At 37.6% G+C, this 12,502-nt stretch overlaps 1 protein-coding gene across 1 annotated transcript in view; it reads right to left on the bottom strand.

Annotated features, from left to right (window-relative positions):
- Positions 1-12,502, bottom strand: part of znf385b (zinc finger protein 385B) — a 56,752-nt gene that overhangs the window by 7,794 nt on the left and 36,456 nt on the right. Inside the window, 3 exon segments of the mRNA XM_065962311.1 lie at positions 9-44; positions 2,994-3,104; positions 3,305-3,441. Coding sequence (XP_065818383.1) covers positions 9-44; positions 2,994-3,104; positions 3,305-3,441 — 284 coding nt within the window.

Genomic DNA, 12,502 nt, shown 5'->3' with positions numbered 1-12,502 from the left:
TTCTTGGCGTGGCGACTCCCTCTGTAATGGGCTTCTGCTTGAGACTGAGGAAAAAAACACACAGATGTTTTTTTTTTTATATATTTATATTTGTGTCTAGACCCTTGCCCTTTAGCTTTTTAAAATGAGGTTACATAAGACCCTTTCACACATACACTGCACAAGAGAAAGATTCCTGACATTTTCTGACAGGCTGATGGTGTAGAATTGACTGCCCATGGGTTGCATGTGTCAATGGCTGAATCTGCTCACCTCGACTTAATACAGAGGTTTTTTTACTGGTGAAATGTCAGTGTAAAGTCAGGGGGAGCAAATATGTAAACAAAAGAGGTAAAAGTCTGGGAAATTTACCAAGAGCAAATGAGTCGGACCATGATGTCATTCACGGTTAGTGGAGTTTCTCTACTCTTTACTGCTCTCTTTAGTTGTCTGTATCATGTTATTAGTTTGTTTAGAAGAAAAGGCCTTGTAAATGTTGTTGTGATATTAACACATAAACCACCATTGGTGAATGTGCTACCCAAGTAGCACCCAAAATCTAAAGGCCTGAACAACTTGAATCTATCAAGACAATGTCAAGAGTTTTTCTGTGAAATGTCGTTTGGTGAAGCTTGGATACAACAACGAACATGAACATCTGATTAACTTCACTATCTTTCAAAAAAGTGGTTTCATTCAGAGACAGAACATATTCAACCTTACCTTTGACCATCTAATTGCATTATAACTGGTGAGGAGCTGCTGGAAAATGTCGCTCTCTCTACTTTCCCTGGCTGATTTTTTCTTCAGTGGATCCATGCTTGATTTTTTGTTTTGTTTGCCTGCAGCCAATTTAATTTAAATTGTTTTTGAATTAAGTGTTCTGTTTTGTTTTAATTAATGTTTTGTAGACGAGGGGCAGATATTATAAGATTAATCTTCTCTCTGCTCCTTTTCATTCAAAATTTTAGATTTTATGTTTGTTTGTTTTTCTTAACTTTATTGTTTTTTTTTTTTAATGAAATAAAATTGACAAATTTATACTTACTTTTTTTGGTCTTTAATGCCTTTAATTAAGAAAATAATAATTTAGAGAAGACAGGATCCCTTTGCCTTATTTTCTTTACTTTTTGTTTATGAACATTTAACATAATTCACTGATAATAAATATCAAACCCTTCACCAGTTTTTCAGAAAAATGCAAGACGTTGTCAGGTTAAACTGAGCGACTCTACAATGTAAACTATTGTTCACGGTAGGTGTCACCACACAGTGTATCAGCGCAGAGTGACAGTGTGTAAGTGCACTGTTACAAGCCTTCAGGTCAGCATTGTCCTCATGTGACTGTCTGGAAGCTCTGTGACTCAGCTTTTATTCAGTTCAGAAGTTAATGCTTTACTCCTCTCATCGTCTTGTCTCGTCTCTTACGCAGTGATTCCTGTTTTTATGTTCTCTCATGAATAATTTCAAATGCTCATACATTAGTCATGTTTGATTGGCATGCCACTAACAAGGAACCTTGTTTCCTCTTGGCCGTCATTATATGAATGAGCTGAGCTGAGTTCACAATGCTGCACTAATATGGAGTGGTAGGGGGCAACACCTGGTTATAAAAACACTGCATGAGGTTGGTCAGGATTATCCTACCTTTGCAAATAGCACAGCATAGCATAGCTATAGCAAAAGTGCAAGGAGAGAAAATGCACTGCACATTCTGGTCATTTTCAGGATCAAACTTGCAGAAAAAACAACGTGTGTGACTTTAACAAGAAAGCTGTGAAATTACCAGGCAACGTATGCTAACAAAAGCTTGCAAAATAAGTTAATTTAAGAACCCTACGGTATTTTAAATTAGATTCAGTCATCTCTTTTTTCCAGCCCCTGAACCATAGACCTGACTTGCTAATAAGATAGAACTAGCTGGAGGCAAAGCTAGAATACTAATGTTATTAAACACAGCACACATATTGTCTATTAGCTTACAAGTCATTTAGGAAAATATAAAAGGAAAGGTCCAACATTTAGTCGACCAAAATCATTGAATTCTCTGTCTCCCAAGTCATATGAGATGGAGAATCTTTTTCATAGCTGTGTGTCCAAAGCTACAGTCTGACGGGGTTGTATCTGTAGCCTAGGTAAGCAGGGGTAACTGCTAACATTTAGCCCCATTTAAAGAGGAACATGTGGAAGGAGTACTCTGTGAATTTAGTAGTTTCAAGCACCCCATTAATACATCCCTGTGAGGATTTATTGTAGGTACAAAGCTGGATTTTATTACTATTATCAAAAATGTAATGAAACTATAAAGGGGAAATCTATGCTAACGGAATACTAATTTTTATTTGGTGCACTCTTTTTGTGAAGTTGTTCTGGTTGTTAATGATTAAACATGATTAAATCACTTACGTTTGATAACTAATGAGAGCTAAAATGATCTCCTTTACATTTTATCTAGCAAACAAGGAAGCTAACTTCAAAATATATTGAGGGTTCACGTCAACGTTTAAGAGGTTTTCTTCTTCTCTATCGTCTCGAAACTTAGAGAATAATATGGATCTGTTGTATTGATAATTACCCCATAGGTTTTTTACTACACAGTATAGGTGTTTAGCTTAGCATATAGATTAAAATCAGGGGGAAATTGCTATCCTAGCTAATCATCAACTTTTCTTGACAACACTTATTTCCATGTTGTTTATGGAGCAGGTCTGAAAATACAAATGTTCAAAGAAGACATGTTTGATTTTGCAGATTTTTCTTTCTCTGCTTAGCTATTCATATATTTTCGAGCAGCACAGCAATTTAACTGATCATATTCTCAGGGAGGATAGTCAAGACGATGATTTGCTGTGAAATTGTGGAAATTTCCTGTTGAGGGCAGCAAGACTACGCCGCAGATAGACCACATAATAGGAAGTTAATCATAGAAGAGTACAAAGTAAGTACAAAAAGGATGAGATCAAAGATTCAACACACTCACAAACACACAGAAAAACCAAAACATAGACTCTTACGTCAGAGTTGAACCTCAGCTGGCAGACGTTACATGAGATGACCTGTTTTTTCTTAGGTACCAACGTGACACCAAAGGTATGGTTGATGACGGCCTTCTGCACCGGGTCCATCTGCAGGACACACACAGAGGTCAGAGGTCACCAGACTGCTGAGGACTGACTGAACAGTGATGACAGAGTGATGCTGACGAAGTGACAGGCCTCTTTATCGCAGTCAGTCTGTACCGCCTGCAGCAACGACATCATGTCACTATAACTGCCCCTCACACTGCCCCTCACACAAACACACACACACACACACACAATCATACCGTGTTGAAGTTTGGGAAAAGTCCAACTGGTGATGACGTCTCAACAGGAAATGACAGGAACGGTTTCATCATCACAGAGGGACCAGTGGCACCTATTAGCCCTGGCAGTGCTCCTCCCACTGCACCACACCCACTTCCTGGAGACAGAGAGACAGAAAGTTTGAGTGATTGATTTCCAATAACTACATACATTGTTAATGATTGGTGCGCTCTTCGGTCCCATAGGCATCTGTGGAGCTAAGTAGTGGTCTGTTCAACATCAAAACAAAGAAAGTCATGTCCTTTTAAAATGGCTCAACACAAGATCAATACCTGTAAAACAAAAGCAGCAGGTTTTTTTTAAACTTAGTGGCATAGTTTGTTAATGAGCCAATATTGTGCTTGTGTAATGTTTTTACTATGTAAAGCCTTTCTAGTCGCTTTTCATGATTTACAATTAAAAAACGTTTTATTTAACTCATCCTGGTGTCAGTTAAGCTTTTGTCTGACACAGGTACTCTCTCTTTACCTACAGACACACTTTCTTCGGCTTGGTAAGCTCTGAGAAACCCTGGCAAAGTGGGCGTGTCCTCATTCTGCTGTACCTGGGGCATATGACCATGTAAGGAGTTCCGTGACTTTGTGATGTCACAAGATCACCATGTGAGAAAACCTTGGATTCAGAGCAACTTTTATACTGAACTCTGGAGACAGAGGGATTACTCGGACATGTTTACCTCCTGATTTGAAACTTTTGCTTGGATTTAAAAACAAATACCTAACATTTTAACTACATGTCTTACGAACATGGAAAAGTATAATATCCCCTTTTTGGAAAGATGTTCTAATAGAAAACCTCAAGCCTCTTTCAGGGTAGCTTCAGATGCCTAATTTTCTCATTTGTGTAGGGTTTTTGTTGTTAAAAAGCTGAAAGCCTTCAGTTGGTATTAAAAAATCACTTTGCTCTATCGCGGCTAAGCCTAAAACTTAAAGCCACTGAGGGGCTACATAGACGGGCTAATCTAGCCTATTAATTGACGCGCTTGCCGGCTTCGCTCCTTAGAGTAAGAATTCGAAATAAGACAGTCCAATATCTTCTTCGTTTAGGAATATTTATTTCTCATTCCTTCATTGTCTTGATTACCGTCACATGTGAACTGTTCAAACAATAATCCAGACATGTCCATTTACAATCACTCCTGTTACCTCATAGCGTGGCGTACAGCGGTCAAAAAAGTGTAATTGCTCCCCGTCTAGCAACACCTGACACCCCAGTGATAGTTCCTACCTGTATAGAGTTTCACCTTAACCCAAAGGCGACACCTGCTGGAACAATATGTTTTAGCACTTCACAAACATGGCTCCTACAGAAAACATCAAGCCTCTTTCAGGGTAGCTGCAGATGCTTAATTTTCTCATTTGTGTAGGGTTTTTGTTGTTAAGAAGCTGGAGCCTTCAGTTGGTATTAAAAAAAAACACTTTGCTCAGGGCAAAACTTGTGTTTAAATATAACCTTTCTACAGACAGCGCCACTCTGCTCTCATCTTTCTCTTTAATGGTACACATGTTATAACTTCACGGTTTATGTAAACGTTGAATTCAAATAAAACATTGGTGTTAACAAGTCAGAAAATACATATTATAAGCTAACCTGTTAGCATGAACCTCACCCAACATATATATTGCTAAGTAATGCATATACGTTTGGGCAAAGCCTCTGATGAACTAATTCCCTTTTGTTATTCCCAAAATGTTATTTTGACCTTGAGACCTGAACAGTTGATCTGTACTTAACAGTAACAACATGAAGAACATATGGAGTTCCAGCTGCTGGAGGCAGAAGAAAGTAATAATCAAGAGAGAAAAAGAGAGAAATAGGTTTATAAGCGGCTCCCATAATGAGTCCGTGTGTACTGTTGCCAAAGGGCCACAGAGGGTTGCTACGCTCATCTCAGTTCTTCTTCATCTCAATTTGAAGAGGCAGAGATTTGCTTATAAATTTACTTAGTGTGACACAATGTGACCAAAACAATGTGCCTGTAAAACTGTAAAAAGAAAAACATGTGTCTACATTGTTGTTCAGAATTAACATCATATCATAACCTGAACCATAACACATGTAAAAGCCACAATGAGTCAAATCAAGACATTATTTTCCGTGCCATCCTTGTGTGTGCGGGCCATCTGAGGAAAAGTCGTGATGCCTTGAAAGTCAAATCCAAATTTAAACCTCCTTGCAGCTGTGTTTGTTCCCAGTTACGCATGAGAAGGTGTTACATATAGGGTATACACAAACACAAAAAAGAGTGGACCTGCTGGAGAATAAGTGTTATTGTTCTTTCGGTGTACCTTTATAGTCACAGCTTGCAGAAGCCCTGTAGTGAATTATTTCGTAACAACAGAGTGTGGGTGAAAAGCACTGAGAGCAACTGAATCAACTCTGACAGAGGAGGAGGAAGAGGAGGGGAAGAACATTTAGTCTTCTTGGTTTAGTCCATCTGTCCAACTTAATTTAGGTAAACCCACTTAGTTCTTTAAATACTCTACAAACCAGTTTTACCAATTTGAGATGCTTTATTATTCATTTCATCCCATTTTTTTATGTTAGAAAACCAATTTAACCAATTATAAATGCACTGTTAGCCTTCATACTCATTGTAAATTCACTGTAACCCAGGTCACAACGACCTATTTTAACCCATCCTAGCAGCACCATAACCCAATCTGAGTGAAAAATAATGATCCATCATTACACATCCTACAGCTAGTTAAGTCTTTTCATACCAGGATGTTTTAGATTGTTTTATATACTGATCTGTATAAAATGGTTGGAGATATATGGTTGAATCTTTTCTACATAAGACAGATCAGTCCAGGTTATCTAGTTTTTTTTAAATCTTCAGGCTCATATTTCATTTTAACCCTTTTTAGAACCTAAATAATTGGTCTAACAGTCTGCTATGAATTTATTTTTTAATTAACTGGAGACAATTGTGATGGAAGCTTGAAAAAACTAAAAACTAAATAGATTTTGTTTATTGCAGTATACACCATTTAAACCCTAACACTATAACCAATTTCAACCCCTTTCTGAATGCCTTATTACTATTTATAGATTCTGTTTCTGTTATCATCTATTGTAGTTTACATCTATTGCACAATAGCCCATTTTAAATGTTCTTAAAATCCTACAACCCATTGCAATCCATCTTAAACTTTTAGAGCACTTGGATAGAGTAGACTTCCCACAAGGCCAAAAGTCGAATCTTCTATCATATTCAAACCTAAAACATAGACCACCATATAGCCCTCGGTAAACTTTCAAAATGATGACGATTCGTTTGGATTTTTGAGTCAGATTCATGAGCTCAAGATTTGACAGGTTCACGCTGCACCTTTCCACAAAGTGAATAAAAAAATGGAACACTAGTTTTTCTGTAATTTATCTAACAAACTCAATAACAAAACCTCATTAGCAAAGCACATTATAATTGTGCGTACCAATTGAAAGACAACCATATACACAATTGCCCTTTCTATTATTATATCTATTGTATTACTGATCCTCCACAGTTGTAAATTCCTTGGAAACTATTCAGAGCTACCTTAGATACCTTGTGTTACTCAATATCAATGCTTAAAAACCATTCTGATCAAATTTAAAGATCATTCAAAAGGCCAGACGTGTAATTTAATATTATAAAACCCATTTTAAAGTACCTTATAAGCCTTTTAAACCCTTCCTAAATTACTTTGAACCCATCTTAAGTCACTCTGAATGCCTTATGACCAATATCTAACACCTCCTTAATGCACTATAATCCATTGTCTAAGCCAGCTCTATCCCTTGCAGATTAGGATTTCTGAGAAAGTTCTCCATGTTGATCTGCACAATCTGGATTGAGCATACTCATTTGTGTCCATGCCAGACAAGGCCAAGCCAGGCCAGGAATTGCCGGCTAACTGTGTGCTTTTCAAACTGACATTGAGATAGCTCTGGATTGGCGGGTTGCCATGCTGGTTCTAGCTGAGTTTATCCTCATATAACAGAGCTGTGAGTCAGTATCTGTATTTATCACTAACAGCATGACACAACACAGTGCTGTAATCCAAAACATGTAGACAGACACACAACAGCCCAAATCACTGTCTGGATCAGATGCTATTAGCCTGGAGATTATGCATAATAGTAAATACAGATTAGCATCTATTTTTAAAGAAGGTGTAATGTGTCAGCCAGTTTCAGGTGCCTATATACAAGCTTTGCCTTAAATAATTTATCACAACTTTTCAGTGGAAGATGTAACTTGATCTGAACACTTTTAGACTGTCATTAGTAAGAAAATGCAAAAATCAAGGTATTTCAAATGTAATCCCCTGACTACTGCCGAGAGGAGTCCAACGTCTGCATCATCACATAGTGTGTACTTAAAAGTATCTATGGTTTCAAAAATGGCAATGGTTATGTTACCTTCTAGGAAATGTGTCACTAAACAGATTTTGAAGATACGTCAAGAATACTAGTTTAAATTATTCACTGAAGTTTTCTTAACTAAACTCATTTTCCTTCTGACTTAGAAGGTGAAGACGACTATCGACTAGGGCTTGGAATTTTTGGGTGTCTTACGATTCAATTCAATTTAGATTCTTGGGGTCACGATTAGATTCAGAATCTATTTTCGATTCAAAACTATTCTGGATTCATGGATCCATAGTCTATTTTTGAATTAGAGCATACTACAGGATCACAACAGTACACCACAAATAAGAATTTTTCAAACCATATTATTATGTCCAACTCATTAACTATAAACAAGCAACAACCTGAAAGACAACTAAAAGCACTTTGAGGATCATTTGAAATACCGTAGATGGATACCTAAGTTAAATAAAGAATCTTGAAGGCCCCTTTAGGTACTCTGGAAACCTTCTAAGACAAACATCTTTGAGCAACATTCTTTTACAGCCATAACACTGGAGTCCAAGTTTTTTGAACTGTTTTTCAGACTATACACCGTCAAATCGCTTCATGAACAACTTAAGGACAATCTGAACTTCAGAACTCTTGAATCCACTCAGGGGTTATTGAAAACCACCTCCTAGTGCATCAATGTGAATCAGTAGACTCTGTTGGAGGACTGTGCAATGCATTTCAAGAACCTGTAGACATTTCTGAAAATCCCTACGGTGACTTTTAAAAACTTTTGCAAAAGCAAGTCACAAGTTTCCTCACCAGTCCCTGATCCAATTTAACGTAGGTACATCTTTTATATAAACACTTCAGAACAAGCAAACCCTCTCACTCTCTCCAAGGATTTTTCAAAGTAACTCAAAGACCAATTTAACTTCTGTAAGGAACCCTATAATCATATCTAAGGGGTTTTTAAGCCACCTAAAGGATCCCTTAAATGTCATGAAGGACTATCTCCAGGATTCCTTTGGCCTTTAGAAACTCTATCTCACAACTGTCTGACCTCTTTTCCAATGTCAGTGTTTCAGGGACAACCAACAAGACCTTCAAACATTCAGCGAGTCTCAAGTCTGCCTGCTGGTTCTCCATACAGAACTTGATTCAGTCAGTTTTAGGGTGTGAATGTGCCACATATTGGAAAAAGGGTTATATTAAGTCTGTAGTTGGACATGGTTTCCTGTATGATCGGTATGAATTGGAGAGATCTTTAAGTATGTGTCTGTGTGACGAATAGTGTGGTGACAGGGTCATCTTAATCCTGTCCTTCTGTCCTCTAATATCTGGTTACAACTCACATGCGCATGCACACACACGCACTATAACCCTGTCTGTCTTACAGTTAGTTGCTGTTCTAAGAAGGTGCTATAAATACTCAAACGCATCTGCTACTGCATTTAAATGGAAATGGACTGTAAGCCAGAATGAAAACCCGCCAATAACTAGGTAACATGCTTGACAGTTTTATTTCAGGCTGTTGGTGATTGTTCAGAAGATCTGAGAAACCAAGTGCCACCTGTAAACATACTAACAGTCTCGGCTTAAATTTTCTATCTGCAGCCTACAAATCTTGGGACTGAAATAAACGTGCTGGGTACTTTTTAAACTGATCAGTCAAACTGGTCTGATATTTAATCTGGAATTAACCAGTTAAGATGTAACTGTGCAGGACATTAAGCAGGTAAGTGCAGTTTAGACCATGTCTGACACTGTGACTGGAGCTAAACTAGGGCTGCATGCTACTGTATTAGAAAAACTGACGTTGCAATATATTTTCTTTCCGTATAGATTGCAATATTGAAAATAAAGAACATTTTTATGTACATTTTAGGGCCGCAAGATATTAGAAATAAAGTACTTGTGTGATAACATTGTTCAAATGAAGTGTGGGAAAGAAATATAAAAGTGTGCATTATGCCTACCTGCTGTTCTTCATGTTTCACACAATAATTAATATTCACATTGGTTTTTAACAAAATAATTAAATATATTAAATACCAAACCAAACTTTTAATAAAATAATGAAAACACATAACATTTATGATGTGCCGTACATTCACACAATGGTCATTTCACTCCATGGAAAATCATTTACTCTTTACAAAACAGCTTCTAGATTTGGATAAAATGCCCCAAAATATTAACTTTTCTTTTTATTTTAACTTCCGAATTTCAATAATTTTAATTAAACCAAGTTTCTCCTTTTCACTGTAATATTCGATGGTACTGTATATATTGGTTGGCTAAGGACCATTATAATGCATTCTGAGTTACATTGAATCCACTTTATAGGATACAATAATTCTCACTCTTAAATTGAAACAGCACTACACAGCAGACACAGCCTTTGTGTAAGCCCACATAAGCTGTGGCTGTTTATTGAGAAATAGGTTCATATTTATGTTTTCAATACATCACATTGTATGTGAACATAATTTCTACCTAATTCATCACATTTTCCTCAGTAATGGTGGTGGGCGTTTAAATCAACATCCCGTGACCTCATGTTACTTCATGACATCATCGACACTGTTTTGAATGACAGACCCCTTGCGGCAAAAATGACATCCAGTGCGGATAAGTCATTATAAAACAGAGCTATTTCACACTTCCATATGATCAAAGTTTCCTTCTGCAGTGTTTGCTGACATCAGCAGCTGTTGAGATTAGACGGTCTATAAATTATCTACTCAAACCTATAACTAAACCCGAGCTTAATCTTAGCCTCCAGTTTCCTGCTGGTCAGTCAAGTTTGATCTGTAGAAGCGAGATTTACGATCCTGGCTCTGCAGTCAGGGTTATCTCTGGCATTCGCACCTCTCACACACACACATTTACACACACACATGGTCGGTTCTACTTGGAAGCTCATATGATAAAGACGTAAGAAGGAAAATCTCACACAGCGCTCCGCTGAACCGTCAGCTGCAGACTGAACCTCCTGTAACCGATCTGACCTGCAGAGCTCTGTGTCATCTGTTGCAAACCACAACTGGCAACTTCAGAGCATGGCTTATATTTAATCACTCACCCTATCTAGCATATAAATCCAAATGGAGCTGATTAATTTTTCATTTGCAGGAACTTGCAGACTGAGCATCTGTGGTGTTTCGCACATGATGAAGATGTCGAGGGGCGAAGATGAGTGCACTGATGAAGCACTTTTTAAAGATCCCCTCCAGATATTTAAAAAATTGATATCTCGGCTGTTCATGTTTTGTTTTTTTTTGTGATAGAACTTCAATTATCAATTTACATATTCTAAAAACTACCTCTACACTACCCCTCCTACCTTGTAGACCAATCCAAAACATGCTATAAATGTGTTGTGTACATAAGCCGGCACACTGAGACACCTATAGTATAAAGGGAAACAATTAGTTGAAAAAAAAGAAAAGAAAAAATTGGTAAGGGAAGAAAACATAAAGAGCATTTTATCTCTAGGACCTTACGAATGAATCTAATAAAACTGGATCTCAGTAAGAATAAACACACATAAACACACACAAATACACAGTGACAGCTAGGTGTAATTAAAATAAAACTAGCACATAGCAACCAGCCGGCCAATTACAACTCATATTTCCACTGAACTACACACTCCGTATGTGTCAGTGTGTGTGTGTGTGTGTGAGAGAGGGAGGCTCAGTTACACTCTCCATAACACTCTAAATATGTCGAAACACATATCAAATTGTCTCAGTCAGAGAATGACAGAGATCCTTTGACATCCTGCAGCGTGCATGAAGTCAGTCCATCAACATGGCTCCTTTGTTATCACACAGACATACAGGCTACAGCTGTAAACTTGTTTCCTGCACCGAGATCAACTTTGGTTAACTTTTTTTTCAGAAAGCTGTGTTGACAGCTGACCTTTGAGGGAACAACGAGCCGTAAAGACCAAAATAGTGGAAGATATTGTAGCTTATTAGCTCCGTTGAACCATCCAGTTTTATCTAACCCTATTTGTCAGAGAATTAACTGATGCACAAAAGAGAAGTTCACAGGCAGTTATGTAACGGGGATCCTTGCCACAAAAACATCCCCTTGATAAAGTTTGTGACTGTATTGGCATGTTCGCTAATAAGCTAATGCTCTTCTTACTAATGTTGATCTGAAACTTAGCAAGCCTGCGAATTCAAATACTGACGCTGTAAGTGTTGTATTTTCACTCATTTAATCACTGAATTATTACCACTGCTGCATCAACGTCTGACAAAGACAAACACAATAACTGATGGTTAGTCATCTGTTTGAGAAAACAGGGAGCATGTCTTGTGTTCTAACCTTTATGTCAGGGCTATTCAACTTCAACAGCCAGAGGGCCACACAGAAATCAGAGGGGGTTCTCAGGCAAAATATTTTGTCAATTCATGGCTACAAAACTCCGAAAAACTGAATGTATCGAATTGCAGCTGCCAAAGTAAGTCTGAATAAATGTGAAACCCTCCTGGAATTTATTTTTTTATCACAATATCAATCACTTTACCGACTTCTTCACCCAACTCACACACACGTCTTACTTTCTGTTTCTTCTTCAATAAGTGTGTGTGTGTGTGTGTGTGTGTGTGTGTGTGTGTGTGCCACAGTGAACAGAGAGAGGGGCAGAGCGAATAGAGAGGGCACACTTATCAACTGATGACCGATCATGCTGTCTTAAGGGGAAAAAAATGTGTCAACAAAGTTACTCACTCGACTGTTTTTTTTTTTTTTTTTTTATTTTTTAGGTGATGCAGAACAATACAAGACAA

Source organism: Labrus bergylta, chromosome 13, assembly GCF_963930695.1.
Source record: "Labrus bergylta chromosome 13, fLabBer1.1, whole genome shotgun sequence".
Lineage (NCBI taxonomy): Eukaryota > Metazoa > Chordata > Actinopteri > Labriformes > Labridae > Labrus > Labrus bergylta.
This window is presented reverse-complemented; position numbering and strand designations above follow the sequence as displayed.